This window comes from Quercus robur, chromosome 8, assembly GCF_932294415.1.
Source record: "Quercus robur chromosome 8, dhQueRobu3.1, whole genome shotgun sequence".
Classification (NCBI taxonomy): Eukaryota; Viridiplantae; Streptophyta; class Magnoliopsida; order Fagales; family Fagaceae; genus Quercus; species Quercus robur.
In genome coordinates, this window is record NC_065541.1 from 21,149,015 (window position 1) to 21,175,685 (window position 26,671).

A 26,671-nucleotide genomic window follows, 5' to 3' on the forward strand; every position below is an offset into this window, starting at 1 on the left:
GTTTTTAGTGAATTCGGTGAGTCTTTTCGCTAAATATTGCAAAAAACGGAGTTTATTGTTGTTATAGGTATTGTTCAAAGTTATTTAGCAAAATAAAGAGAGAGGTTGAATTTCGGCAACACTATTGCTGAAATTGTAAGAAAAAGTATGAGAGAGAAGAAAGTTGAGTGATTTGATTGGGAGGGAGAAAAAAATGAATTTCAGTAATGAGATTACCAAAATTCTTGTCCTGCCCAAGCTCTGCCCGTGAAGTGCCCTAGTGCAAGCTAGGAGGGAAAAAAAAATTGTGGTAATGGATTTGTGGCAATGGCATTGCCGAAATAGGAGGAAAAAAAGTGGCAATTGATTTGTGGCAATGGCATTGCCGAAATAGAAGGAAAAAAAATTTGTTGCTGTAAGGTTGAATTTATTCAACCATCTAATTGGCTTTATTCCGTGCCAAATTTGCTTGTAATTCAGCATTTAGTAACCCTGTATTTAGGTGGGATTGTTGTAAGGGTAGTGAGTGAGATAGTGTGAAGATTGCTCAAGAGTGTGCAAGAAAACAGAGTGTCGCGGCTGGACTCGCGGCTTCAACCCGCCAGAAGATGCACACGTGCCAAGCATGCTGGAAGATGAACAGTCATGCTAGCTGGAGCACTACAGGACAAAACAGGACAACTGGCCATACGGTTAACTCGCGACTGGAACTCGCGACTCAGTCAAGCCGCGAGGTCAAGCCGCGAGCCACCCCTGTTTTGGAAAAACCTGACGTTTCGCATTCCACTCCACTTCAGTATAAATACCCTTTTAACCCACGATTGAAAGAGAGCTTCCAGAGAGAATTTTGAGAGAGAAACCCTAAAGAAAAACCAGATTGTTTCACCCACAATCTCTACCTTAGAGTCTCATCAAATTCCCTCACTCTCTTCCTCTCCATTGTCAAATCCTTGAGAGGCCATTATACCAAACCTGGTTCTCACCATTATCATCTCTGTGAGACAGACGTTTGGAGTTCTGGGAAGCAGTTAGGAAGGAGCCAATCTTCATTGGTTGATGCTACGGTGTAGTAGCGGAATCCGGAAAGCTAGAAAAGAAAAAGGTTCGGCGCAACCTCGTTGGAGCAAGAAGCTTGGAGGGCTTAGGTGCATTGGGTAGATTAGGCTTGGAGGGTCTATTGCTGTCCTTGTATCCCAACTGTATTTTCTAGTGGATTGATTACCGCTTGGAGGGCGGTGGAGAGGTTTTTCGCCGAGGTCTTCGGTTTCCTCTTTGATAACATATCTGGTGTTATCGCTGTGTTTGCATCTTCCTTCCTCTCTATCTCTGCCTTTACATTATTTGCTGTGGTTTATTTTGTTGTGGCTTAGATAGTTGTTTAATCAATTCCATGTTATAGCATATGTTAAGTTTCCGCACACTAGTTGTTTAACATATTGCGTGTGTTGTTTAAATTGGTTTTTGGGGGTCTAAACGTTCAAAAGTGTTTTTGTACACGTTTTTGAACTTTCAATTGGTATCAGAGCGGGTACACAGCTGTTTGGTTTCATTACCATTTGTGTGATCCTAGACCCCTGAGTTGTGGTTGTTGTTTTTGTTTATACCATGCTGAATTGTAGCTCAAGTGTTTGTGAAAATGTCTCTATGCATATGACTGAAAGGTGTCTTACTGATGACCTTGTAGAGTTATTAAAAACTAAGAAACATGCTAGAGTTTTTGTTCACATGCTGAAATTTCTTGAGAATCAGAATCTTGTCTTACACAGTAGCATATCTGAATCAAAATCATTGATTAAGAAATATAAAAGAAAGAATAGAATGTTGTGTGAGATGATTGAGAATCTGAAAATGAAAAATCAATCTAAAAGTAGCATGAAACCTGATGATGAGTTTGTGTTTGAAGGTCAAGATTGTCTGTCACATGTGAACCTATTTGTGCATACCTCATTAAAGGTGTTTAATGCATGTTTGTGGTATCTTGATAGTGGGTGTTCTCGCCATATGACAGGGGATAAGTCACTGTTTAAGTCACTCAAAGAAAAGGTGGGTGACTATGTGACCTTTGGGGATGGAAGCCATGCTCAAGTCCTAGGCAAAGGAACCATCGAGATACCCGGTTTGCCTCTGTTGAAAGATGTGCTGTTCATAAAAGGGCTGAAGGCGAATTTGCTGAGCATCACTCAAATTTGTGATGACGACTTCCTGGTACAATTCTCCAAGAAAGGATGTTTGATCATCAATAAAGAGGGGATTCAGGTTTTGGAAGGAAATCGGACTACGGATAACTGTTATGGAATAGTTCCCACGGCACCAATATCATGTAGAAGTGCTCGGGTGGATATGTTGGAGCTGTGGCATCACAGATTTGGGCATGCCAACTTCAAACAAGTAGCCAAAGTCTCCAAACTTGAAGCAGTCGAGGGACTTCCTAAGTTTGGAAAAGTAAAGAAGACCATTTGTGGTGCATGTCAAATGGGGAAGCAAACTAAGGCAAGTCATCACAAGGTAAATGTGATAGCCACCTCTCGTTGTTTGGAGTTACTTCATGTTGATCTGATGGGGCCCACCAGAACTGAAAGCCTAGGGGGAAAAAGATATATTATGGTCATTGTGGACGACTACTCAAGATACACTTGGGTTGAATTCCTTAGAGAAAAATCAGAAGCTTGTGAGAGGCTGGAGATTCTGTGCAAGAAACTACAAAATGAAAAGGGGATTCCAATAGCCAAAGTTAGAAGTGATCATGGGAGAGAATTTGAGAATGCAAGATTCGAGTCCTTCTGTGAGAAGAATGGTATTAAAAGAGAGTTTTCAGCTCCCAAAACTCCACAACAAAATGGAGTGGTAGAGAGAAAAAATCGTGTGATTCAGGAGATGGCAAGAGTCATGTTGCTTAATAAGCAAATACCTCAAAATTTTTGGGGAGAAGCTGTCAACACCTCGTGTCACATTGGCAATAGGATTTTCTTTCGAGCTGGTACAAAGAAGACTGCATATGAGATATGGAATGAGAAGAAGCCTAAAGTGAAGTATTTCCGGGTATTTGGAAGTAAATGTTATATCTTAAATGATCGAGAGAATCTTGGGAAGTTTGATGCAAGAAGTGATGAGGGTATTTTTCTTGGCTACTCTACTACAAGTCGAGCATATAGAGTGTTCAACAAGAGAACAAAGATTGTGATGGAATCCATAAATGTCAAGATTGATGATGCCTTACCTAAGGTGGAAATGATTGATGATGTAGAAGGGCCGAGCACCGAAGAGCCTGATGTTGAGGTAGAAGCTTTGGATATAGAAGGTGAAGAACCTACACCAGAAGTAGAATCGACTCCCATCAACCCAAGAAGGGAAACGAGATCAATGTCTAGAACTTCAAGTCCTCTTACTCCACCAGAAGTTCATCCTCCTATCTCTCGTAGTGATGAAGTTTCCACTTCAAAAAGGCCTTCCTCAAGAATTCTCAAGAATCATCCGGAAAGTAATATCATAGGATCACTTGATGACGGTCTTCGCCTCAGGAAAGGAAATATTCTGCTAGCCAATCATGTAACATATCACTGTTATCTTGCACAGTTTGAACCAAAGAGGGTTGAAGAGGCTCTTCTAGATGAGAATTGGGTTGAATCAATGCATGACGAGCTGAATCAGTTTGTGAGGAATGACGTGTGGGAACTTGCTCCACGGCCTGAGAACGTTCATGTTATAGGCACAAAGTGGATTTTTAAAAACAAAACTGATGAAGATGGAGAGATAATTCGAAACAAGTCTCGGTTGGTGGCTCAAGGCTACACACAAGTAGAAGGGGTGGATTTTGATGAATCATTTGCTCCGGTGGCAAGACTCGAATCCATTCGAATCCTCATGTCCATTGCGTGCACTTTGAAGTTCAAACTTTATCAAATGGATGTTAAGTGTGCTTTTCTGAATGGATATCTAAATGAAGAGGTTTTTGTTGAGCAACCAAAAGGATTTGAGGATCCTCATTTTCCAGATCATGTATTAAGATTGAAGAAAGCATTGTATGGTTTAAAACAAGCGCCTAGAGCCTGGTACGATCGTCTTACACATTATCTTCTAGATAGAGGTTTCAAGAGAGGGTATGCTGATCGAACTCTATTTGTCAAAAATGATGAAGATTATCTCCTTGTGGCACAAGTCTATGTTGATGACATAGTGTTTGGAGCAACTATCGAAGATCGTGCTACTGAATTTTCTGAGGAGATGAAGAAGGAGTTTGAGATGAGCATGGTGGGGGAGCTCACATTCTTTTTGGGTCTTCAAGTCAAACAACAGAAGGAGGGTATATTTGTATCTCAAGAGAAGTATGCCAGAAATATTGTCAAGAAGTTTGGCCTAGACTCCAAAAAACATGCCTCCACTCCCATGAGCTCTGCCACTAAACTAAATGTGGATTCATCAGGAGTTGAAGTAAGTCCCACATTGTATAGGAGCATCATTGGAAGTTTGCTCTACCTTACAGCAAGTAGACCGGACATTGCTTTCAGTGTGGGCGTTTGTGCCAGGTACCAAGCTAATCCGAAGGAATCTCATCTGACTGCTGCTAAACGAATCATTCGATATGTGAATGGTACTGCAAACTATGGTCTGTGGTATTCAAAAGACTCAAATGCGTGTCTTGCTGGGTATTCGGATGCTGACTGGGCTGGCAGTGTAGACGATCGGAAAAGCACTTCAGGCGGCTGTTTTTATCTTGGTAACAATCTTGTTTCATGGATGAGCAAGAAGCAGAATTCAGTGTCTCTATCTACTGCAGAAGCAGAGTACATCGCTGCTGGAAGTTGCTGTACTCAGCTTCTTTGGATGAAGAAATTACTTCATGACTATGGAATTCCTCAAGAAACAATGTGTGTGTTCTGTGACAACACCAGTGCCATCAATCTTTCCAAAAATCCTGTTCAGCATTCAAAATCCAAACACATAGAGATACGTTACCATTTCATTCGGGATTTGGTAGAGGAAAGAGTTGTGTGTCTTGAGTTCATACACACTGACAATCAAAAGGCGGATATCTTCACCAAGCCTCTCGATGGTCCACGGTTTGAATCACTCCGTAAGACCATTGGTGTCGGTACAATTCCTTGACTCTCTTGTGTGTTGTGTGCTTCATTTTTTTTCTATCTGTGTTGGAGCACACACTTCTTTTTGCAACTTGTTTCTTGTATGCTTGTTCTTTTGTGTTTACTGCTGATTATGTTTGTGTTTTATCAAATTTTTTGTTTCTTGAGTCAAAAATCCGAAAATTACATAAAAATTTGAAAATCAAAAAGCTTGATTGACTCTGTTGAGTTTTTGTCTTAAAACTCTTTTTGCCTTGTACCTTTGTGCTAATGGCTTTGTGCATTTTCGAGCATGGCTTGTTTTCATGCACTCATTTCACTATGGGAAAAATCTGGAAATCTATGTGATTGTTGTAAATAGATCTTCAAGCTTGTCATGAATGATTAGTGAATGGTTATGTTGATCTTGAAACATGCATAGACTTGTGTCTATATCTCTTCCCATTTTTTATTTTTTTGCTAAAAAGAGCTCACCAAATGTAAATCTCCAAATGAAAAGAGATATTGAGCTGCAAAAGCCTGTCGCACATTCTAGTATTTGACTAGGAAAAAGGGTAAGCGACCTTATATTAAAAGTGAAATTTCTTTCAAAAATGCCAAAGGCCTGTTCTTCAAAAGAGAAATGTTATATATCCCTCTCACAATGAGAGATGATTGCCTCAAAAGATAAAATGTTAAGGCTGAAAGTGGAGTCAAATGAAAAACTCCAAGTTATGATTATCAAGTTATGTGGGAGGTCATATATTCATATTTCTATAATTGAGATTGGTCACATGATCTAGTGCTAATTGTGTATGCCTTGGTTGAATTGATCATTGAAGCTTCACATTAGACAAAGGACTATTTCATTGTTGATATCCACACACAACACACAAGTTTATGTTCAATAAATGCCTTATTCATTTGTGTGATTGTACTTGATAAAATGTGTTTTCACATGCTCAATCTTTGTTAATTCAAGCACAAAAAGATTTTTGAGTATTTTAGGTGTTTTTGGAAAGTGTTTTGTTGGAAAAATCTGAAAATTTCAAAAATACAGTTTTGCCCTGTTTTGGCGGCTCAGTCGCGGGTATGCCAAGTCGCGAGCCTCAGTCGCATCTTCGCTGGTCATGTTTGGCGACTTGTTCGCGAGTGGAAGGTCCAGTCGCGAGATTCACTCAGAGATTTTCGCGGCTCAGCTCGCGACTCACTCGCGGGTAGACCTTCCAGTCGCGAAAAACACTTAGAAAAATTTTTCAAAATTTTGTTTTTGTGTTCTTTGGCGGCTTAATCTGGCGACTGTGTGGCGACTTGTCTCAGTCGCGAAAATCGCGTGTTTTGGACATACAGGGGCAGTTTTTAAAATTTTCTGTTTTCCCTCGATCTTTTTGTGACTGTTCATTGTCTTTTTCTTCTGCACTTTCCCTTTCTCACCGTGCCTCCATTGTCGATCTCCATTGTTTGCTTCTTCTCAGCTAAAAATCGTCGACTCACAGGTATGGTTCTTTGTCTTGCACTCTAATTTTCCTGTTGTCATGGTTTTCCCTCTGGATTATTCACTTTTGAGTGTGGGTTTTGTGATGGGTTTTGTGATGTCATCGTTAGCTTATGGTAACCTGTTCTTCTGGTTTTTGAGCTAATTTAGTTTGATTGGTTGTATTCTTCATCATGTGCTTAGCTAGGGTTAGCTATCTTTTGTCTGATCTGATGTTGCTATCATGTTTCACTTTGATCTTGTGTGGTATCTTGTTGATGTGGTGCTGATTTTGGTCCTTTTGCAGCTGATTATACGGTTATATTTGATCTCTCTACTGTGTAGTTCTAATTTGGGCCTTTGGTGTCCCTCATTGTTATTTTCTGACCATTCTCATCCAGCTGTTAGGGTTTCTTCATTGTTCCTACATCTTCACTAACCCACTGCTGATATAGTCTGTTGGATTGTGTTCTGTCATTTTCCTTGTTTATAATACAGACTAGTCATGTCTCCATTCAAAAAGGCTGCTGTGAAAGGAGGTTCTTCCAAAGGGAAGGAACCCGTAATTGATGTTGATGAAGACACACCTCTCCCGAAAGTGACTCGCTCTTCATCACAGCGATTCGATCCCAATAAGTTCAGATCATACTCAGCTTATCAGTCATATGAGAATTTCTTTCTTCATGCCACACCATTACTAGAGAGAGCTGTGGATCTGCCTTCACTTCACAACACTGACATTCCGATATGTTTTGCTCACAAGGATTGGAATTACCTTCTCTCTGATCCGGATATCGTGTATGAAGAGTTGGTTAAGGAATTTTATGCCAACGCACTTGTGGAAGGAGATGAACTTAAGTGCTGGGTTCGGCAAAAGAGCTTTTCTGTCTCTCCTACATACCTGGCGGAAATTCTTCACATCAACAGACCCATTTTTCGTCATTCACCGGTCTATGATGATCTATGTCCTGATGAGGAGCTTCTCAAACAAATTCTTGGTCAAGACTTGGAATTCTCACCCAATGGAAAATCCATCAGTGTTTCCTCCCTTTCTCCGAAACTGCGAGTGCTTACAATTGTGATGTTTCACAATTTGTACCCTTTATCTAGTACTGGGTATATGAATCTCGGACGTGCTTTGTTTCTTCATGATCTGGTCTCTGATGAAGAAATTGACATTTGTGCTCACATCTTTCATGTTCTACGCAAAACGGTTCTTCGCAGTGAGTCTCGGATATGCATTCCTTTCTGTAGTCTCATTTCACGGATCTTGAAGCTCAAGGGAATTTATCCAACGGCTGATGAGTCTCCTATCCCCAAACCAAGTCCGATCAACATGCGCACATACAATGCAAGTGTTGGACATAGTCGGAAGAGAGCCAAACCAGAAACTTCTGCACCTCACAGTGACTCTCAGTTCAGCAATCTCTCCCTCGATGAGAAACTTGATTGCATTGTCTCCTCTGTCCACGAGTTGAATACAAAGATGTCTGGACTCACTGCTTCTCTACACCATCAAAGCAACCGATGGGATATGAAGTTTACTTCTCTTCAGACTCAGTTGGATCAAATTCAGAGAAAACTAGAAGAAGATGACTAGCCTATTCCATGACAAAAAGGGGGAGTGATAGGCATAATCAGAGGGGGAGGATATTACCCTAAGGGGGAGTGTCACTATCTAAGGGGGAGTGTCTTTATTTTTTTGTTTCCTTCTTCTCTTTAAGTTGATATATTATGTTTTGTAAAACTGTTATTCAGGTATTTGTTGGTTTGTACCCATATGCTTTTGTAAGCTTTTATGGTTTATGTTTTATGCATAGTTTGTAGGCCTTGTGGTATGTACCATGCTTAAGTGCAGCCTTTATGCTATGTGGAAATCAGTACTTAATCTAAATGTTCTGCATTTTGGTCTATGTACTGTCACTCTTGTGCCCTTGTAGGATTGTTCCTAGATGCATATGCCTTGTGTGCTATGCATTGGTTGAGTGTTGAACATACAAGTGTCTTGCTTTGTGCTTGTTAACTCGTATGTCCTTGTGTTCATTCCAAGTGTGAATGAGCACTGTGATCACTACCTTGTGGTGTTCACTTGGTTGATCAAGCCATGGTTTGTTTATTAACTCCATCTTTGCTTGATCTCATATTGCCTGTTTCATATGCATTTATAATTTTCTGCTTACAATGATCATGGTGTATTGTTGTGTTTCAGGAGTTTATGTTCATATGATTCAAGTGCTTCACAGCTTCTAGAATTAGGTCTGAGTGAGTTTTGTTCAACTGTTCCTAACTCACATGTTAAGTCTAGAGTCTGTTTTAGGGTTTTGTCACGGAATAGCCAAAGGGGGAGATTGTAAGGTTGAATTTATTCAACCATCTAATTGGCTTTATTCCGTGCCAAATTTGCTTGTAATTCAGCATTTAATAACCCTGTATTTAGGTGGGATTGTTGTAAGGGTAGTGAGTGAGATAGTGTGAAGATTGCTCAAGAGTGTGCAAGAAAACAGAGTGTCGCGGCTGGGACTCGCGGCTGGACTCGCGGCTTCAACCCGCCAGAAGATGCACACGTGCCAAGCATGCTGGAAGATGAACAGTCATGCTAGCTGGAGCACTACAGAACAAAACAGGACAACTGGCCATACGGTTAACTCGCGACTGGAACTCGCGACTTAGTCAAGCCGCGAGGTCAAGCCGCGAGCCACCCCTGTTTTGGAAAAACCTGACGTTTCGCATTCCACTCCACTTCAGTATAAATACCCTTTTAACCCACGATTGAAAGAGAGCTTCCAGAGAGAATTTTGAGAGAGAAACCCTAAAGAAAAACCAGATTGTTTCACCCACAATCTCTACCTTAGAGTCTCATCAAATTCCCTCACTCTCTTCCTCTCCATTGTCAAATCCTTGAGAGGCCATTATACCAAACCTGGTTCTCACCATTATCATCTCTGTGAGACAGACGTTTGGAGTTCTGGGAAGCAGTTAGGAAGGAGCCAATCTTCATTGGTTGATGCTACGGTGTAGTAGCGGAATTCGGAAAGCTAGAAAAGAAAAAGGTTCGGCGCAACCTCGTTGGAGCAAGAAGCTTGGAGGGCTTAGGTGCATTGGGTAGATTAGGCTTGGAGGGTCTATTGTTGTCCTTGTATCCCAACTGTATTTTCTAGTGGATTGATTACCGCTTGGAGGGCGGCGGAGAGGTTTTTCGCCGAGGTCTTCGGTTTCCTCTTCGATAACATATCTGGTGTTATCGCTGTGTTTGCATCTTCCTTCCTCTCTATCTCTGCCTTTACATTATTTGCTGCGGTTTATTTTGTTGTGGCTTAGATAGTTGTTTAATCAATTCCATGTTATAGCATATGTTAAGTTTCCGCACACTAGTTGTTTAACATATTGCGTGTGTTGTTTAAATTGGTTTTTGGGGGTCTAAACGTTCAAAAGTGTTTTTGTACACGTTTTTGAACTTTCAGTTGCAATTGGTTTGTGGCAATGGCATTGCTGAAATAGAGGAAAAAAAAGAAAAAAAAAATTGTGGCAATGGTTTTGTCGAAATAGAAGGGAAAAAAAAAATTTGTGGGAATGGATTTGTGGCAATGGCATTGCCGAAATAGAAGGGAAAAAAAAAATTTGTTGCAATTAATTTGTCGAAAATTGGAGGAGAGAGAGAGTTGTCTGAATAAAAAAAATAGTACACATATTTTTATTCTTCAGTAGTTTTTTTTTACCGAAGCAGTTTGATTTGTGTGTATGTCATGTTCTTTCATTTTGTATTGTAAAAGTACCCTTTGAAACAAATAATGATAGATTCAAGTACAATGAGTACATTGATTCTTATTCTAAAAAAAAGTACATAGATTCTTACAATTCGAAATGGAAGAAAAAAATGATTGATGTGTACATTGTAAACAAAAACAAAAAAACAAAGAAACTACATAGATTCTTATAGAAGAAAAAAATGATTGGTGTGCACGCTATAAACAAAAAAAAAAAAAAAAAAAAAAAAAAAACAAAAACAAAGAAAGTACATAGATTCTTATAGAATAAAAAAATGATTGATGTGCACACTGTAACAAAAAAAAACAAAAAAAAGTATATAGATTCTTATAATAGGGAGGAAAAAATAATAATTGATGTGCACACTATAAATCAAAAAAAGAAAATAAAGTACATAGATTCTTACAATATGGAAGAAAAAAATGATTGATGTGCACGCTGTAAACAAAAAAAAAGCAAAGAAAGTACAAAGATTCTTATGTGTATGCTGTAAACAAAAAAAAAGCAAAAAAAGTACATAGATTCTTACAATATGGAAGCAAAAAATTGATTGATGTGCACACTGTGAACAAAAAAAGCAAAGAAAGTACATGGATTCTTACAATACGAAAGAAAAAATGATTGATGTGTACGCTGTAAACCAAAAAAAGCAAAGAAAGTACATAGATTCTTATGTGCACGTTGTAAACAAAAAAAGCAAAGAAAGTACGTAGATTACATAGATTCTTATGTGCACGTTATAAACAAAAAAAACAAAGAAAGTACGTAGATTCTTACAATATGGAAGAAAAAAAATGATTGATGTGCATGCTGTAAACAAAAAAAAAAAAACAAAGAAAGTACATAGATTCTTACAATACGAAAGAAAAAAATGATTGATGTGCACACTGTAAACCAAAAAAAACAAAGAAATTGAGATTTTTGCAGAGATTCTTTGCAGTGAATATATATTTATAGTTAAGTAATTTATTTGTATCAGAGTGTCCCATCTGTGTTGTGTTGTATTTGGTCAATTGCGTATCTAATTATACAGTTTAAAATCTAAGAATTTAACTGATATGAAACTTGCATCCTATTACAGCACTTATGTTACTGAAATTTTGACGATTCTTATTTTCTACTCTTTTTCCCCTAAAAATTTCATCAACCTTCTTCTCTACTATTATTTCCCTCATAATTCTACCAACCATTTTCAATTCATGCGTGCCATACATTCTACAAACAATTATAAGGAACAACACTTGCAAATATCTATCCATTCTTTATCTCTTACAAGGTGAGTTACATATCTTAAGTAGTTACTTTTCTCTTTATAATATTCGTGTTGATATGTTTTAGGGGCATAGCTAAGCATGAAAATCTTGTTTTTGTTAAATTATTTGTTCATGCAAATCTTGTTTTTGTATCATGTGTTTTGCAACATGAACTGGTTTGTATGATATGTTTTAAATTATTTATCCATGAATTCTTGCCTAAAATTTCATATAGCAAAAATATATTTCAAAATTGACATATATTTCCTTAAAGAAATACTTAGTTTGTTAGCCTATAATATACACGTATGCTATAAGAAAACCAAAAGAAAAAAAAAAAGGGTTAGTATATGCTCATAAACCTTAATATCTAAGTTTTAGGTATAATAATAATAAAGAAATTTTACGATATTAGAAATTTGTTTGATAATTATCGTATGGATGCATGAGAACATTATATAATTTGTCTTGTTTTAGAAGAAGCAAAATGAAGAGCTACATAAAATAATTAACGTAACCATAATAGATCCTTCTAAATGTTAATGTTTTGCTAAGTTACTTAAGAAAAGGGGAACAAAAAATAATTTTAACTACTATGATGGATAGAAATAAATTATCAGTGAACCAATCCTCTTTAATAGAATTCTCTCAGCTCTAGCTATTTAAACATTGAATATTTTTAATGGATTATCTTCTTGTATTGCATTGTAATGGTTGTGTAGTGTTAATATATTAATATTATTGTTATGTTTTAGTGTAGATGGTAGAAAAGTTGTTCATTTTTCTCATCCATTCTGGCGGAATAATTAAACATGGTGAAAATGGGGTTTATTATGAAGAGCCACCTTCTTCTATGCTTCCATAAAGCCAGGGTGTTACATTTGAAGATCTATGTGATGGAGTAGCATCCACGCTTCATATAAAAAGAGAAGATTCAAAACTGACTATTTGATATAGATTTCCTTTTCAATGTCATCCACATCCTGTGACTTACCAGCAAGTTTGGTAGAAGATGATAATGGTGTCAATGCAATATTTGATATGTTAGAATGCTAATATGGATTTGTAGGTGTAGAGTTATACGTGGGTGTAGAATCCATAAGAAGCCATCGTGATTTTTTTTCCCATTCGATATGCCAACAAAGGACCGAGTGCATCGTTTAGTTATTCACATGGCGGGCACTTCCATGATCCATATGCCACTCATATTGGTCATTATTCTAAAGATGCAGCTCATTCCCCAATCAACATTGGTGGTGCTGACTATCATGCTCCATATACCCATGTTGCAACTAAGGACCAACATGTTCCTTATCAGCCAATGAACATTAGTGATGCTGACTATGATAATCCAACTGAGCATGTCACATAAGAGACTACTTGTTTTGAGTTTGAAGCTCAGTATGACCAAACCGCCACTCAGAAAGCTGCTAATGATCCCAATAATACACACTGCATAGCTGCTACTACTGAAAATGCGGACCATACATTATCAGAAAGGATGTGAATCATGGATAGTGATGACCAACTTGATGACGTTGAGGTACTTGATGATGTTGGAGATGAACATGAGCCTCTCAATGAACCTAATCATGAAAGTAGTCCAGCTATGGCATTCCATCAACCTTCATCACTAAGCTTTTCATAGAACACGTGGGAAAATATGATTGATCTAACCCCACCATTTGAAAGGTCCACTCAGAGTATTTGGGACCCTACCCAAGAGTTTTATGTGGGCTTGCTTTTTGCTGATAAGGATGAACTACAAGCTACTATTAAACACTATCACATCAAGAGGAACCAAACATTTTGTGTAAAAGAGTCAGATCCAGCATGTTGGTCTGTAAGATGCAAACATTGTTCTTGGTGTCTTCGAGCATGCTTCCGGGCTACACATGGGTTGTTTAAGGTTAGGAAATACAATGGTCTACACACATGTACAGAGTCCACGCTCACACAAGATCACGAGCAATTAGACACCCATGTTATTGAGAAAGAGTTGAGGGATGTTGTCAAAAATGATCCAACCATAAAGATTTCTTCACTTAAACAGACTTTTTACAATAAGTACCAATACCGGCCTTCTTATTTTAAGGTGTGGGAGGAAAAAGAAAAGGCAATTGGTAGAGCGTTTGGTGATTGGGACAAATCTTACCAATTATTGCCAAAATGGTTGAAAGCTTTGACTGATTCAAACTCGGGCAGTAGGGTTATTTGGAGAACAATACCTACTACTATGCCAGGCTGTGCGATATTCAAGAGAGTGTTCTGGGCTTTTGGTCCATCAATTGAAGGTTTTCAACATTGTAGGCCAGTGATTAGTATAGATGGAACTTTCCTATATGGTAAGTATAGAGGTATGTTACAGATTGCATCAACATGGGATGGTGACAACGGACTTTTTCCACTTGCCTTTGCCATTGTGGAGAAGGAAACTGATGATAGCTGGTATTTATTTTTGCGTTGTATTCAGATTAATGTCACTAATCGGGAAGGGTTATGTGTCATATCTAATTGTCACCTTGGTATAATGGCAGCGATATGGACTATATGTCAATCGACACGTTGGTATCATCGTTTTTGCCTTTGCCATATGGCTAGCAATTTCAATCAACAAATTGGGAATAAAAACTTGAAGGCTATGGTAATGTGGGCAGGCATGGAGAATCAATTACGAAAGTATCAAATAACCAGGGATAGAATTTGAAAGTTCAAAAACGTGTATAAACACCCTTGAACGTTTAGACCCCTAATATACAAATTACCAATACAAGCTTTAAATCAAACAATTAATGTGCGGAACATGAATAAAAGCTTAATACAGAATTGGTAAACAATCTAAGCCAATTAAAAACACATCCACAGCAGAAAATAAAAGGCAAAGATAAAGGGAAGAGAGATGCAAACACAAGGACAACACACGATGTGTTATCGAAGAGGAAACCGAAACCCTCGGCGTAAAACCTCTCCGCCGCCCTCCAAGCGGTCAATAACCCACTAGAAAATGTAGTTGGGATACATGAACAGCAATAGACCCTCCAAGCCTAATCTACCCGATGTACCTAAGCCCTCCAAGCTTCTTGCTCCAACGAGGTTGCGCCGAACTTTTTTCTTTTCTAGCTTCCCGGATTCCGCTACTAGACCGTAGCATCAACCAATGAAGATTGGTTCCTTCCTAACTGCTTCCCAGAAACCCAAACAGTTGTCTCACAATGATGATGATGGTGAGAACCAGGTTTGGTATAATACCTCTCAAGGATTTGACAATGGAGAGGAAGAGAGTTGAGGAATTTGAAGAGACTCTAAGGTATAGATTGTGGGTGAAACAATCTGGTTTTTCTTTAGGGTTTCTCTCTCAAAATTCTCTCTGAAAGCTCTCTTTTAATCGTGGGTAAAAGGGGTATTTATACTGGAGTGGGAGAGGAATGTGAAACGTCAAGTTTTACAAAACAGGGGTGGCTCGCGGCTTGACCTCGCGGCTTGACTAAGTCGCGAGATCCAGTCGCGAGTTAACAGTATGACCAGTTGTCCTGTTTTGTCCTGTAGTGCTCCAGCTAGCATGACTGCTCATCTTCCAGCATGCTTGGCACGTGTTCTCCTTCTGGAGGCTTGCAGCCGCGAGTCACCCGCGAGTCCCAGCCGCGAGTCTCTGTTTTCTTGCACACTCTTGAGCAATCTTCACTCTATCTCACTCACTACCCTTACAACAAACCCACCTAAATACAGGGTTACTAAATGCTGAATTACAAGCAAATTTGGCACGGAATAAAGCCAATTAGATGGTTGAATAAATTCAACCTTACAATCTCCCCCTTTGGCTATTCCATGACAAAACCCTAAAACAGACTCTAGACTTAACATGTGAGTTGGGAACAGTTGAACAAAACTCACTCACACCTAACTCTCGAAGCTGTGAAGCACTTGAATCATATGAACATAATACTCCTGAAACACAACAATACACCATGATCATTGTAAGCAGAAAATTATAAATGCATATGAAACAGGCAATATGTGATCAAGCAAAGATGGAGTTAAGAAACAAACCATGGCTTGATCAACCAAGTGAACACCACAAGGTAGTGATCACAGTGCTCAGTCACACTTGGAATGAACACAAGGACATACAAGTTAACAAGCACAAGGCAAGACACTTGTATGCTCAACACTCAACCAATGCATAACACATAAGGTATATGCATCTAGGAACAATCCTACAAGGGCACAAGAGTGACAGTACATAAACCAAAATGCAGAACATTTAGATTAAAGTACTGATTTCAACATAGCATAAAGGCTGCATAAAGCATGGTACAGACCATAAAGCCTACAGAAAAATGATATCAAACCCTAAAAGCTTATAAAAGCAACATGGGTACAAAGCACATTATATTGAATAAAAACTTAAACAATATAAACTAAAAGTGCTTAAAGTTTCTCCCCTTCAAAATGATGAGAAGCTGTGATGCACTTAGAACATATATACTTGTAACCTGAAACACTTACACAAAACACATTAGACCCTCAAGGTAAAGCAAGTAATAAAAGAACAAGTATAATGTAACAAGTAAATTGTGATCAAGTAAACATGATGTGAAACATGTGAGCAACTTGATCATACACCAAAACAGTCATATAGAAATGACTACAATGATAACAACAAAGCATAACTCAAAGCACCATAAAGCCAACAAGAAAACAAACAGAACAAAGTTTTCTAGATAACACAATGTCTTCTCCCCCTTGGTATATGCATCTCCCCTATGGAATATCTCTCCTCCTATAAATGTGCATGAGAAATAGAATTTCTCCCCCTAAGGATGTGCACAAGAGTCATATAGAAATGACAAAATACTCCGAAATATTCTCTAGAGTATACTCTCCCCCTTTTTGTCAGGAATAGACAAAGGATTAAGAAGAAACGAGGGCAAGAGATGAAGTAATGAACAATGATAATGATGCATGAGGGATGTGAGATGAATGAGAAAATGAAGCTCAAACCTAAGACAAAGTAACATGCTACAAAGCATAAGGTAGACATGACAAGCTAGGATGAAACAGCAAGGTCAAGACCAATGCATGACAAGGGTAGCAAAGGTGTGTGCAAGAGGTGGCTAAGTGCAATGCATGACCAATGCATGAAAAATACACATGTGGGGCAAAGTGTGTTAAAATACACAACCAATGAACCAAACATGTTTCTAATGAGGAAACATGAGAAACCCCAAAGTTTGGTACTCATCGGAGTCCAAACAAGCGAGAAAATGTCTAAGAGGCATTTTATCAAACACCTAGCATGCACACTATGAACAAAAATGTGAAACAATGCATGAACATCATGAAATCCACCCTTAATACATGTTCTTCCTGCCACAAGGGGCCTACATCCAATGCATATCAACAAAAGAAACCAATCCCATGAAGAAAATTGACAAAAAATAAGTTTTCCCAACCCCTATGATGAAAATCCCAACCAAGAGTACAAAACTCTCCAAAACATAATCTAAGGATCAAAATCAATGAAAAGAGTTTATAATTACCTTAGAGATGTTAATGGATTGAAACACCATTCAAATTGGTTGGGTTTTGATGTAAAAATATTGAAAGAGGGGTTTTAGAGAGGATGGGAGAGGTTTAAAACAAGTTTCCCACGAAAAAGCTCTTTAAAAAGCTGATTCTGGGCGACTCGCGACTGGCGAGTCGCGAGCCAAGTCGCGAGTGAGCCGCGAAACCTCTCTGTATGAACTCGCAGCTTAAACTCGCGGCTTGCAAGCCGCCAAATCGAGTAGCCAAAACTGGCAGCTCACGCAAGTAGCCAAAATGAGTGGCCAAAAATTCTGACACTTGTTTTTCAAACCAGAACATGTTTAAACATTGAAAAACAAAGTAAGCACTAAACATAAACACAAAAAGTGATAAAAATCACTTCCAAAAACATATAAAATGATCAAAAATATTTTTGGATTAATCCATATAAGATTGAGCACACACACATCACATTTAGACAAGTACAATCTAACAAATGAATAAGACATTCATTGAACATAAGGCAAGTGTGTTATGTGTGTGTATCAAATGTGGAATAGTCCTTAGTCTAGAGTGAAGCTTCAATGATCAATTCAATCAAGTCATACACAACCAGTACTAAGTCAAGTGGTCTATCTCAATTATAGAAGTGAACATATATGACCTCCCACAAGAAAATGATTACATAAGATTGAAGCTTTTCATTTGGCTTCTTACAATTCATATCATTTGATCATTTTGAATCAATACAACTCATTTTGAGCAATACATCTCATTTTTGAGATTGATGCCTGAAATTTTTGATATTTCAATTTGATGAACAAGCCTTTGGCTTTTTGGGCATCATACATTTTCATATAAGTCGCTTTCCCTTTTTCCTAGTCGAATACTAGTATGTGCGACGGCTTTTGCAGCTCATTATCTCTTTTCATTTTGAGATTTACATTTATTGAGCTCTTTAAGCAATAAAGATAAAAGAGTGGGAAGAGATATAAGCACAAGTCTACGCATGTATCAAAACCAACATGACTATTAACAAATCATTCATGATAAGCTTGAAGATCGATTTACAACAATCACACAAAGATGTCAAGATTTTTCCCACAAAGATATAAGTGCAAAAATAACAAGCTAAGCTCGTAAATGCACAAAGCCATTTGTACAAAGGTACAGGGCCAAACTCACATGTGATATGTGCTCAAACAAATATGATCAAACTTTTTGAATTTTTCACTTTTTATGTGGTTTTGGATTTTTACTCACACAAAACAGAAACATAAAAGTAAGATAAAAAAATGAAACAATGCATACAAATAAATGCAAGATGCATAAAATGCATGAAGATATGACATTTAATGCATGAAGGGTCCTACAAAGATCGAAAGAAATAGATCAAGGACCAAAAGAGCAAAAGCTCAACCATAGGAATCCTTCCTCATCCAAACGGAATGATTGTTTGGAATGAGTGTCTCATTGGAAGTGAGACGAGGGTTGGAAGAATGAGAATCAGAGATGCACATAGACAAGGAGGTAAGAGCATTAACCACTTTCTTCAACAACTTACCATTTTCCATCCAATTAGGTTTAGCTTTCAAAGCACAACTTCCAAAAAGCTCAAGTTTCTCTTTTCGTTTAATTCTTTTAAGAGCTTGAAACTTAGAGCAATGGGGTCTTAGATAACCAAAGGCACCACAATGGTGACAAACAATGTATTTAGGTCCATTAAGCTTTTTGGGAAGGGATCTAACAACAAAGGTTTGTTCTCCTTTTAACTTGAGGCGTTGGGGTCTTATGTGACCGATCACACCGCAATGGTGGCAAGTAGGAACAAACTTAGATCCACTCAATTCCCTAGATTGGGACCTAAACAGAAGCTTAGGCTTAAGAGCCTTTCTCTCTACTTTTTGATTTCTTTTGTGTGGAGGAATGTACACCGATTTGTCCTTTGAGGTGGAACACACAATAGGCACAAAATCGGGTACCACAACATGATTGCAACATATATTTTCTTCCATTTTAGCAACAGGTTCAGCAATCAAACACTTGGCATGCATCTTAAGAGATTCATTTTCAGATTTAAGATCATCAACAAGTTTGTTAGACAAAACAAGTTTAGCATCCAAGTCCTTATTTAAACATTCAAACTCTTTCAGCTTTTCAAGAGAAATTTCAGCAAGATTCTTATATTTCTCAACCAATTTGTTGGATTCATTGAGTTTAGCAATCAAATCATCCTTTTCACAAACTAACTTGCTCAAATTCTTTTGAAACTTCTTAGCTCCTTTCTTCAAGAGTTTGTCAACAACACCCATAGATTCAAGTAATATGTCATCACAATTATGAGGATTAACACTCATAGAGGCATTTTCACAAACACATGGCATGTTACAATCAACAATATCCATAGAAGCATACAAAGCATTATCCATGGCAAAACACACAAGGGGTCAAGGATCACACTTAGGTAATAAAACCAAAACAAGTGTACCCGCTCTGATACCAAGTGAAAGTTCAAAAACGTGTATAAACACCCTTGAACGTTTAGACCCCCAATATACAAATTACCAATACAAGCTTTAAATCAAACAATTAATGTGCGGAACATAAACAAAAGCTTAATACAGAATTGGTAAACAATCTAAGCCAATTAAAAACACATCCACAGCAGAAAATAAAAGGCAAAGATAAAGGGAAGAGAGATGCAAACACAAGGACAACACACGATGTGTTATCGAAGAGGAAACCGAAGCCCTCGGCGTAAAACCTCTCTGCCGCCCTCCAAGCGGTCAATAACCCACTAGAAAATGTAGTTGGGATACATGAACAGCAATAGACCCTCCAAGCCTAATCTACCCGATGTACCTAAGCCCTCCAAGCTTCTTGCTCCAACGAGGTTGCACCGAACCTTTTTCTTCTCTAGCTTCCCGGATTCCGCTACTAGACCGTAGCATCAACCAATGAAGATTGGTTCCTTCCTAACTGCTTCCCAGAAACCCAAACAGCTGTCTCACAATGATGATGATGGTGAGAACCAGGTTTGGTATAATGCCTCTCAAGGATTTGACAATGGAGAGGAAGAGAGTTGAGGAATTTGAAGAGACTCTAAGGTATAGATTGTGGGTGAAACAATCTGGTTTTTCTTTAGGGTTTCTCTCTCAAAATTCTCTCTCAATCGTGGGTAAAAGGGGTATTTATACTGGAGTGGGAGAGGAATGTGAAACGTCAGGTTTTACAAAACAGGGGTGGCTCGCGGCTTGACCTCGCGGCTTGACTAAGTCGCGAGATTCAGTCGCGAGTTAACCGTATGGCCAGTTGTCCTGTTTTGTCCTGTAGTGCTCCAGCTAGCATGACTGTTCATCTTCCAGCATGCTTGGCACGTGTGCTGCTTTTGGCGGCTTGCAGCCGCGAGTCACCCGCGAGTCCCAGCCGCGAGTCTCTGTTTTCTTGCACACTCTTGAGCAATCTTCACTCTATCTCACTCACTACCCTTACAACAAACACACCTAAATACAGGGTTGCTAAATGCTGAATTACAAGCAAATTTGGCACGGAATAAAGCCAATTAGATGGTTGAATAAATTCAACCTTACAGAATTACTCAATTAAGTGCAGATGGTGAGAAGTATTTAACGAACATACCGGTGGAAAAGTGGACGTTAGCACATGATGGTGGACATTGCTATGGGGCAATGACCACAAACTTGTTTGAAAGCTTCAACGGAATTCTAAAGAGTGCTAGAAATTTGCCCATAATTGCATTAGTTGAACTTACATACTACCATTGTGTAGCCTACTTTGCTGATTGGTATACTAAGGCACGCGCAGAGGTTACTACTAGTGAACTCATTACAACCTATGCAAAGAATAAATTCAATAAATGGGAAAAAAAGCACCAAAGCATTCAGTTACTGTGTTCAATCATGAAGATGGTCTGTTTAAAGTCAGATCACCAATAAACCCTAACTCTACATATAGGGGTAATCATCGTCATGAGGTAAATTTGAGGCAAAACACTTGTAGTTGTCAAAAATGGCAGGTTTATAAGATTCCGTGCTTACATGTCATTGCCATGTGTAAATATCAAGGCATCTCTGCAGTGCGATATATCGACCGCTCCTACCGTTTGGAAGAACAAGTTGCTTGTTATCCACCTAGATTTCACATGGTTCCAAACAATGTACATTGGAATGAGCTTGATTTCCCGGTCTTGTATCCTAATGTCAAGCTGTGCCGTGAAAAAGGTCGACCAAGAACAACTCGGCTTTGAAATGAAATGGACGAAGGAGCAGAGCATCAACCAAGGCCATTGTGCAGTCTTTGTAGGCAAGAAGGCCACAATAGAAGAACATGCCCTGTGCGAACTGTGGTTGGCTCCACTAGTGGCCAAACTGAATGATCGAATGTAAGTATTCAATCTACTTCAGTGGATTGGTTGAATTGTTTTTCTTTTTACTTTTTATTTTTTATTTTTAGGAGTTGGACCATATTGTTAGTTTGTAATATTTGAAAGAACAAGTTGGTACTAATTCCATATGCTATGATGTTTTCTATCACTTCAAGTTGGGTTGGGGTGTACGTTTATTTATTTTGTGTCCCTGTATGTGTGTCTATATATATATATATATATATATATATATTGCGTATTATAGTTTAAGGTTTCAATAACACCTTAAAATGTATACTTTCTATGAAGTGCTTGGGTCATTTACCATGTTTGAAAGCTTCAAATGAGGAAAGAAATCAAAGGGCCACATCTGAAGAGAAAAAATCAGATTTGAGCACTAATTAGTATTTTAGACATATCTCTCTCCTCAAAATCCAATTGACTCAAGGCCAGATGGGCTGGAACCGTGACTTATATATCTACAACTTTTCTGTTTTGAGTTTTTTGAAATTCACAAATTTTGAAGGCCGAAATTAACTCACAATTTACTGCTGTAAATTTGGACGAAAATTAGATGGTGAAAGTTTTATTTTTCTTTGACACTTTTATGAGGGTTTGGAAGAGAGGCTGTGGAGAACGAAAATAGAGATGTACACCACAATAGCCATCATGCAAAGGAAAAAAGATCAACTATAAAAATAGAAGTTTGACTAGATTAATTGGGCACTAATTTCTGTTAGGACAGATGTGTTTCACATGTTAAGAACATATGTCTTGATTTTATGTAATTGACTTATCCTTTGACAAAACGCACTTTACTTGTATTTGGGTAGATTTAGGATGTTTTAAATACTTCAAGAAACCTTGTTTCAAGATCATGTATTGAAACTTTCAAGTCTGTTCAAGAAAACAAGTTCAGAGTGCAAAATCATTAAAGCTCGACAGCTGGTCCACAACTGCATCTATCTAGATTAAGGAAGCTATTCTTCATTCGGTGTGCTCGACACCTGCTCGATAGCTGCTATCTGTCGAGGTTTAAGATTTTCAGAATTTCAATATGATTTTCTTGGGATCCGTGAATATGTCTTTGGGCCTTCTTTTCTCCTAAACCTAGACATGTAAAAGGATCAGTTTAAGGGCCGTTAAACAGTTCACAAGTTGCACAAGTTTTGAGCGAACTCTGTTCAAGCAAATTGTGACCGGAGACGAAGTTCTTGCCCTAGTTCATCTCTTTCTCTTGAAGTAGTTGCTGTGTATATGCACCGTAGGGTTTTGTGACCAAGCATCTTCTTGATCTTCATTGTTTGGATGAACTAAAGAACTTTGCAACCAACAACCTTCTTAGTTGGTGATTGAAGTCACGTACTGGGATCCGCGCAATTGGTTAGTCACGTACTAGGAGTCGTGCATCTGAAAGGGGAACTGTCACTACAGAACAAGTCCAATTGGGTATTGGGGTAAGGGTTCAACTGTAGGTTGGTAAGATACTTGGATTCTTTTACTTGTAATCGCTTGTTGTGATAATAGTGGAGTTTCGGGAGTGGTGACTTGAAAATCACCCGGTGGGGTTTTAGCCATTAGGTTTTCCCCATTCGTAAACAAATCACCGTGTTATTTATTTTCCGCTGCATTATTAGTTTATTGGTGATTTGTTTGTGCTACCACGCGTTTACATGATAAATTGGTTAATTAATAACTTGGCTAATTAATTTCTATCACAAGGGGTCATTCAATTTGTGGCCTATCAATTTCAAATGCCAAAAAATGTGTACACATTTCTTATTTTCGCAAAGGTCTTACAATTAATAGTATAATGTGCTATGTATACTATCTAGGCATAATATTTTTTGCTACAATGATGCATAAACAACGATAATACTTTAATATATTCTTAATAAACAGTCATTTTATATTCATTAGTGATTGCCACGATGGGGTACGTGAAGTTTTTGTTGTGTTCCACAACATGGAGGATGCCTATTTATTTGTTGAGGGTACCTTCGTGCTTGCATAGGACTTTTCCCCAAGCGCCTTAGCATGGTTCTAATATCAACATTTGTTTGATAATTACCACCTTCATCACTTTCATTATCTGTTGAAACCTCCATATTTTCTGCATCCTTTGCATCTTCGCCATTGTCCTCATTTGAGGCATCTTCTTTAGAGTCTGTTACGGAGGCCTCTTCCTCAGAGTTTGGAGCACATGCCCATGTATTTGGTGGCGTGTAGAAATCGCCAACATGAGGGGATGGTTGGGAAGGTTGTGGTGTGCAGATCGAAATCATAGCTGTATTGGCTATCTTGGCCATAATTGTACTGCCTAGAATAGGATGGAGGTGGCGATGGGTGATAGGAGGGAGGTGTTGAACTAGGATGGGGATAATGGTCATAGCTAAACAAACCCTCAAATCCTTGTCCTATGGAAGTGGATAATCCATTTTGTTGATATAAAGACATATAGTACTCGTTGACATTAATTGGATTATACTCACTGAAGGTGGTTGGCTCATTACTGGCAGATGTCGATGGCCCAGCTTGGGTAGAGCTATACATATTGTGCTGTGTAGAGGTGGATGGTTCGACTTCATCATTTCTGCGTTGTCCATGTTGTGTAGAGGTGGACGAGCGGGTTTCAGTAGAGGTTTGCAGCTGTCTTCCTTGGTGCCTCTGTGGTCCCCCGAAGTGTGTCACCCTCTCAGTAGGGATGGAGGAAATATTTGCTTCCATCGATAACTTCACTCAACTAAGGTCCTCTACTATTGCTGGAAGGACTTGTTGTGTAGTGAGATCATTCCTCTGTTGGTTTGCAATAGCCAAATTTAACATATTATTGATCTCAGTTTACTGCCACAGAAAAAGAAAAAAAACATTTATTAGTGTAGTATTACTAAAAAAGCTAAAATAATAATTTGTTATCAATATTAGTGCAGTATTATTGAAAAAGCTAAAATAATAACTTAGTACATATGGACAGCCACCTCTGGTGTCGTGAATAGGTGACCATGTTGATGGTACCATATTGTGTAGTCCACACCTAAATGGAAATTGTCATCCCCAACAATATGTTCAACTCGCTCGTTCCAAAGCTGGTAGTATTGTGCATGCTTCCTAAGCCAATTGACATCGGACTTTCCTGTTAACTTTACATAATGCATAGATTTATCGAAATTATCACTAGGCCACTTTGAACATCTTTGCAACAACCCAAACTATCGCATGACTCTTTCTGGATGGTAATACTCCACAATTTGGAAGCATAGCAATGGCGTTGTTGTAGTCCATATATGTTTTTCTGCAAGACCCCATGGATGCAAATAATTATCGTATGGTGTCCAAACAACTTGCAATTCCAATTACAATAACAATGTTATAATCAATCAAGACAATAATATAACTAGTAAATTAACCATTGATGCATTGTGATATATTACTTGTTCATTATTATGTGTGTCATGATTAGAATGGTACGAATGTAGAACATGCGTTGGTGTGTGAGTAAACGTTCTCTTGGTATCCCACCTATGCACAATTAATGATTGCCACTAATTTTAGGGTTTGGAAGTATCAAGGATAAACGCTACAGTATACAATATTGTATAGAAATAGAAAATAAATATTATAACTGCAACTGTATGGGTTGTCGCTATTTAAATTTGTTGGATTTATTGGAATTGGGGTCAGATATGGAAGATGCTCCCACACCCATAATTGTAATATGAAAATAGGACCTATAACCTCCGTACTTTTTTTAATAGCAGCAGTACATAACTCTTTATAAAGGAAAGCAAGTGTGGCACTACCCCAGCTATATTCCCCAGCTACACAAAGTCCTCTAACAGCTGGAGAAAGCAGCAATGCAATCTACTTTGGCTCTTATTTTCAAAAAGTAAAGCCAAAACCTGGAACATGTATGCCCTAGCATACTGTTGGGTTGTTATAGCATTGGCACCCTTTGGTAGGTTTGAAAATGTATTCCTTACCCATGTTATTTTAAGGCCACCATATGCCAATGCTGTTGCAGGTGGTGTCACCCCAAGTAAATTCTCACAAACTTTTCCCCAATCCAAATTAGTGGGTCCACACACTGCATTGCCATTAATAGGAAATCCTGTAATGACTGCTATATCCTGTAGAGTGATCGACATTTCACAAGTAGGTAGGTGAAATGTATGGGTTTTAGATTGCCACCGCTCCACCAAAGAAGTGATAAGACCCCAGTCAATATCTATATGTGGTAGGCAGGTAACACGGTATAGTCTACATTGATGCAAATATGGGGTGATACACTTGCCTAACTACCCCGCCGGGGGGGGGGGGGGGGGGGGGGAGAGGGGGTTGGGGTCGCACTCATAATGTGGAAACCTGAAATTTTTTTAAAAATGTACAATGTTATATTGCTAATGTTGAAATTATTTTCATGTAAATTGAATAATTGTAGATATTATTAGGACATTAATAAATTTTGATCTCGCAATATACATTACCTTCCATTGCATCATTAGAGATGTGATATTGTTGTTGGGTTAGCAGAGAATGATCGAATGGCCCAGGCTCCATTTCAAATATATCCTACATTAAATGCTACAATGAGTTAAATATCCATCTGAAGGTATTTTTTTACAATCCATCTATATAAAAAATTACAAACTAAGAAAATAATTTCCAATTAAATTAGGGGGCCGAGAAGCTTACTACAATTGCGATATGAAGTGAAGGAATGTAGGAATTGTAGAGTGATACTTGCAAGAAAAGAAAGAAAGAACAAAAAAAACACAATCAGATAATCATAAATATCTTCTAAAAAAAATATAATCCTAAATAAAAACAAAAGAACAATAATTAAAAATAATAAAATTAATATATAGTGTCTGCTACAATTTTTTATGCTAAATATTAAATATAACTTACAATGCTTGTAGTTCATAGTAAAATTGAAAGAAACTCAAATAAAAGATTTATGAAGCAAAATTTTTAATAATAATAATAAGAGTTTTAGCAAAAATAATCATACACACAATAATTAGTATTAACTATAATATAACCATATATAATATTTACAATATATTAGCATATAATTAATTTTCATTTCCCAACCTATAACCACCCTAAAAAGTAAAGATTCAAGAAACTTAATAAATTTTTATACCAACTAAACTTTAAAGAAAAAGAAACTCAAATGTACGATTTACTGTACTAAATAAAAATAAAAATAATAATAATAATAGTACACATA

At 37.9% G+C, this 26,671-nt stretch overlaps 1 protein-coding gene across 1 annotated transcript; it reads left to right on the forward strand.

Annotated features, from left to right (window-relative positions):
- Nucleotides 1–13,191: 13,191 nt before the first annotated feature.
- LOC126696024 (uncharacterized) lies at nucleotides 13,192–14,129 on the forward strand. Its single transcript, XM_050392814.1, has 2 exons — nucleotides 13,192–13,976; nucleotides 14,066–14,129. The coding sequence occupies exons 1-2, from the start codon at nucleotides 13,192–13,194 to the stop codon at nucleotides 14,127–14,129; spliced, it is 849 nt and encodes a 282-aa protein (XP_050248771.1).
- Nucleotides 14,130–26,671: the final 12,542 nt, after the last annotated feature.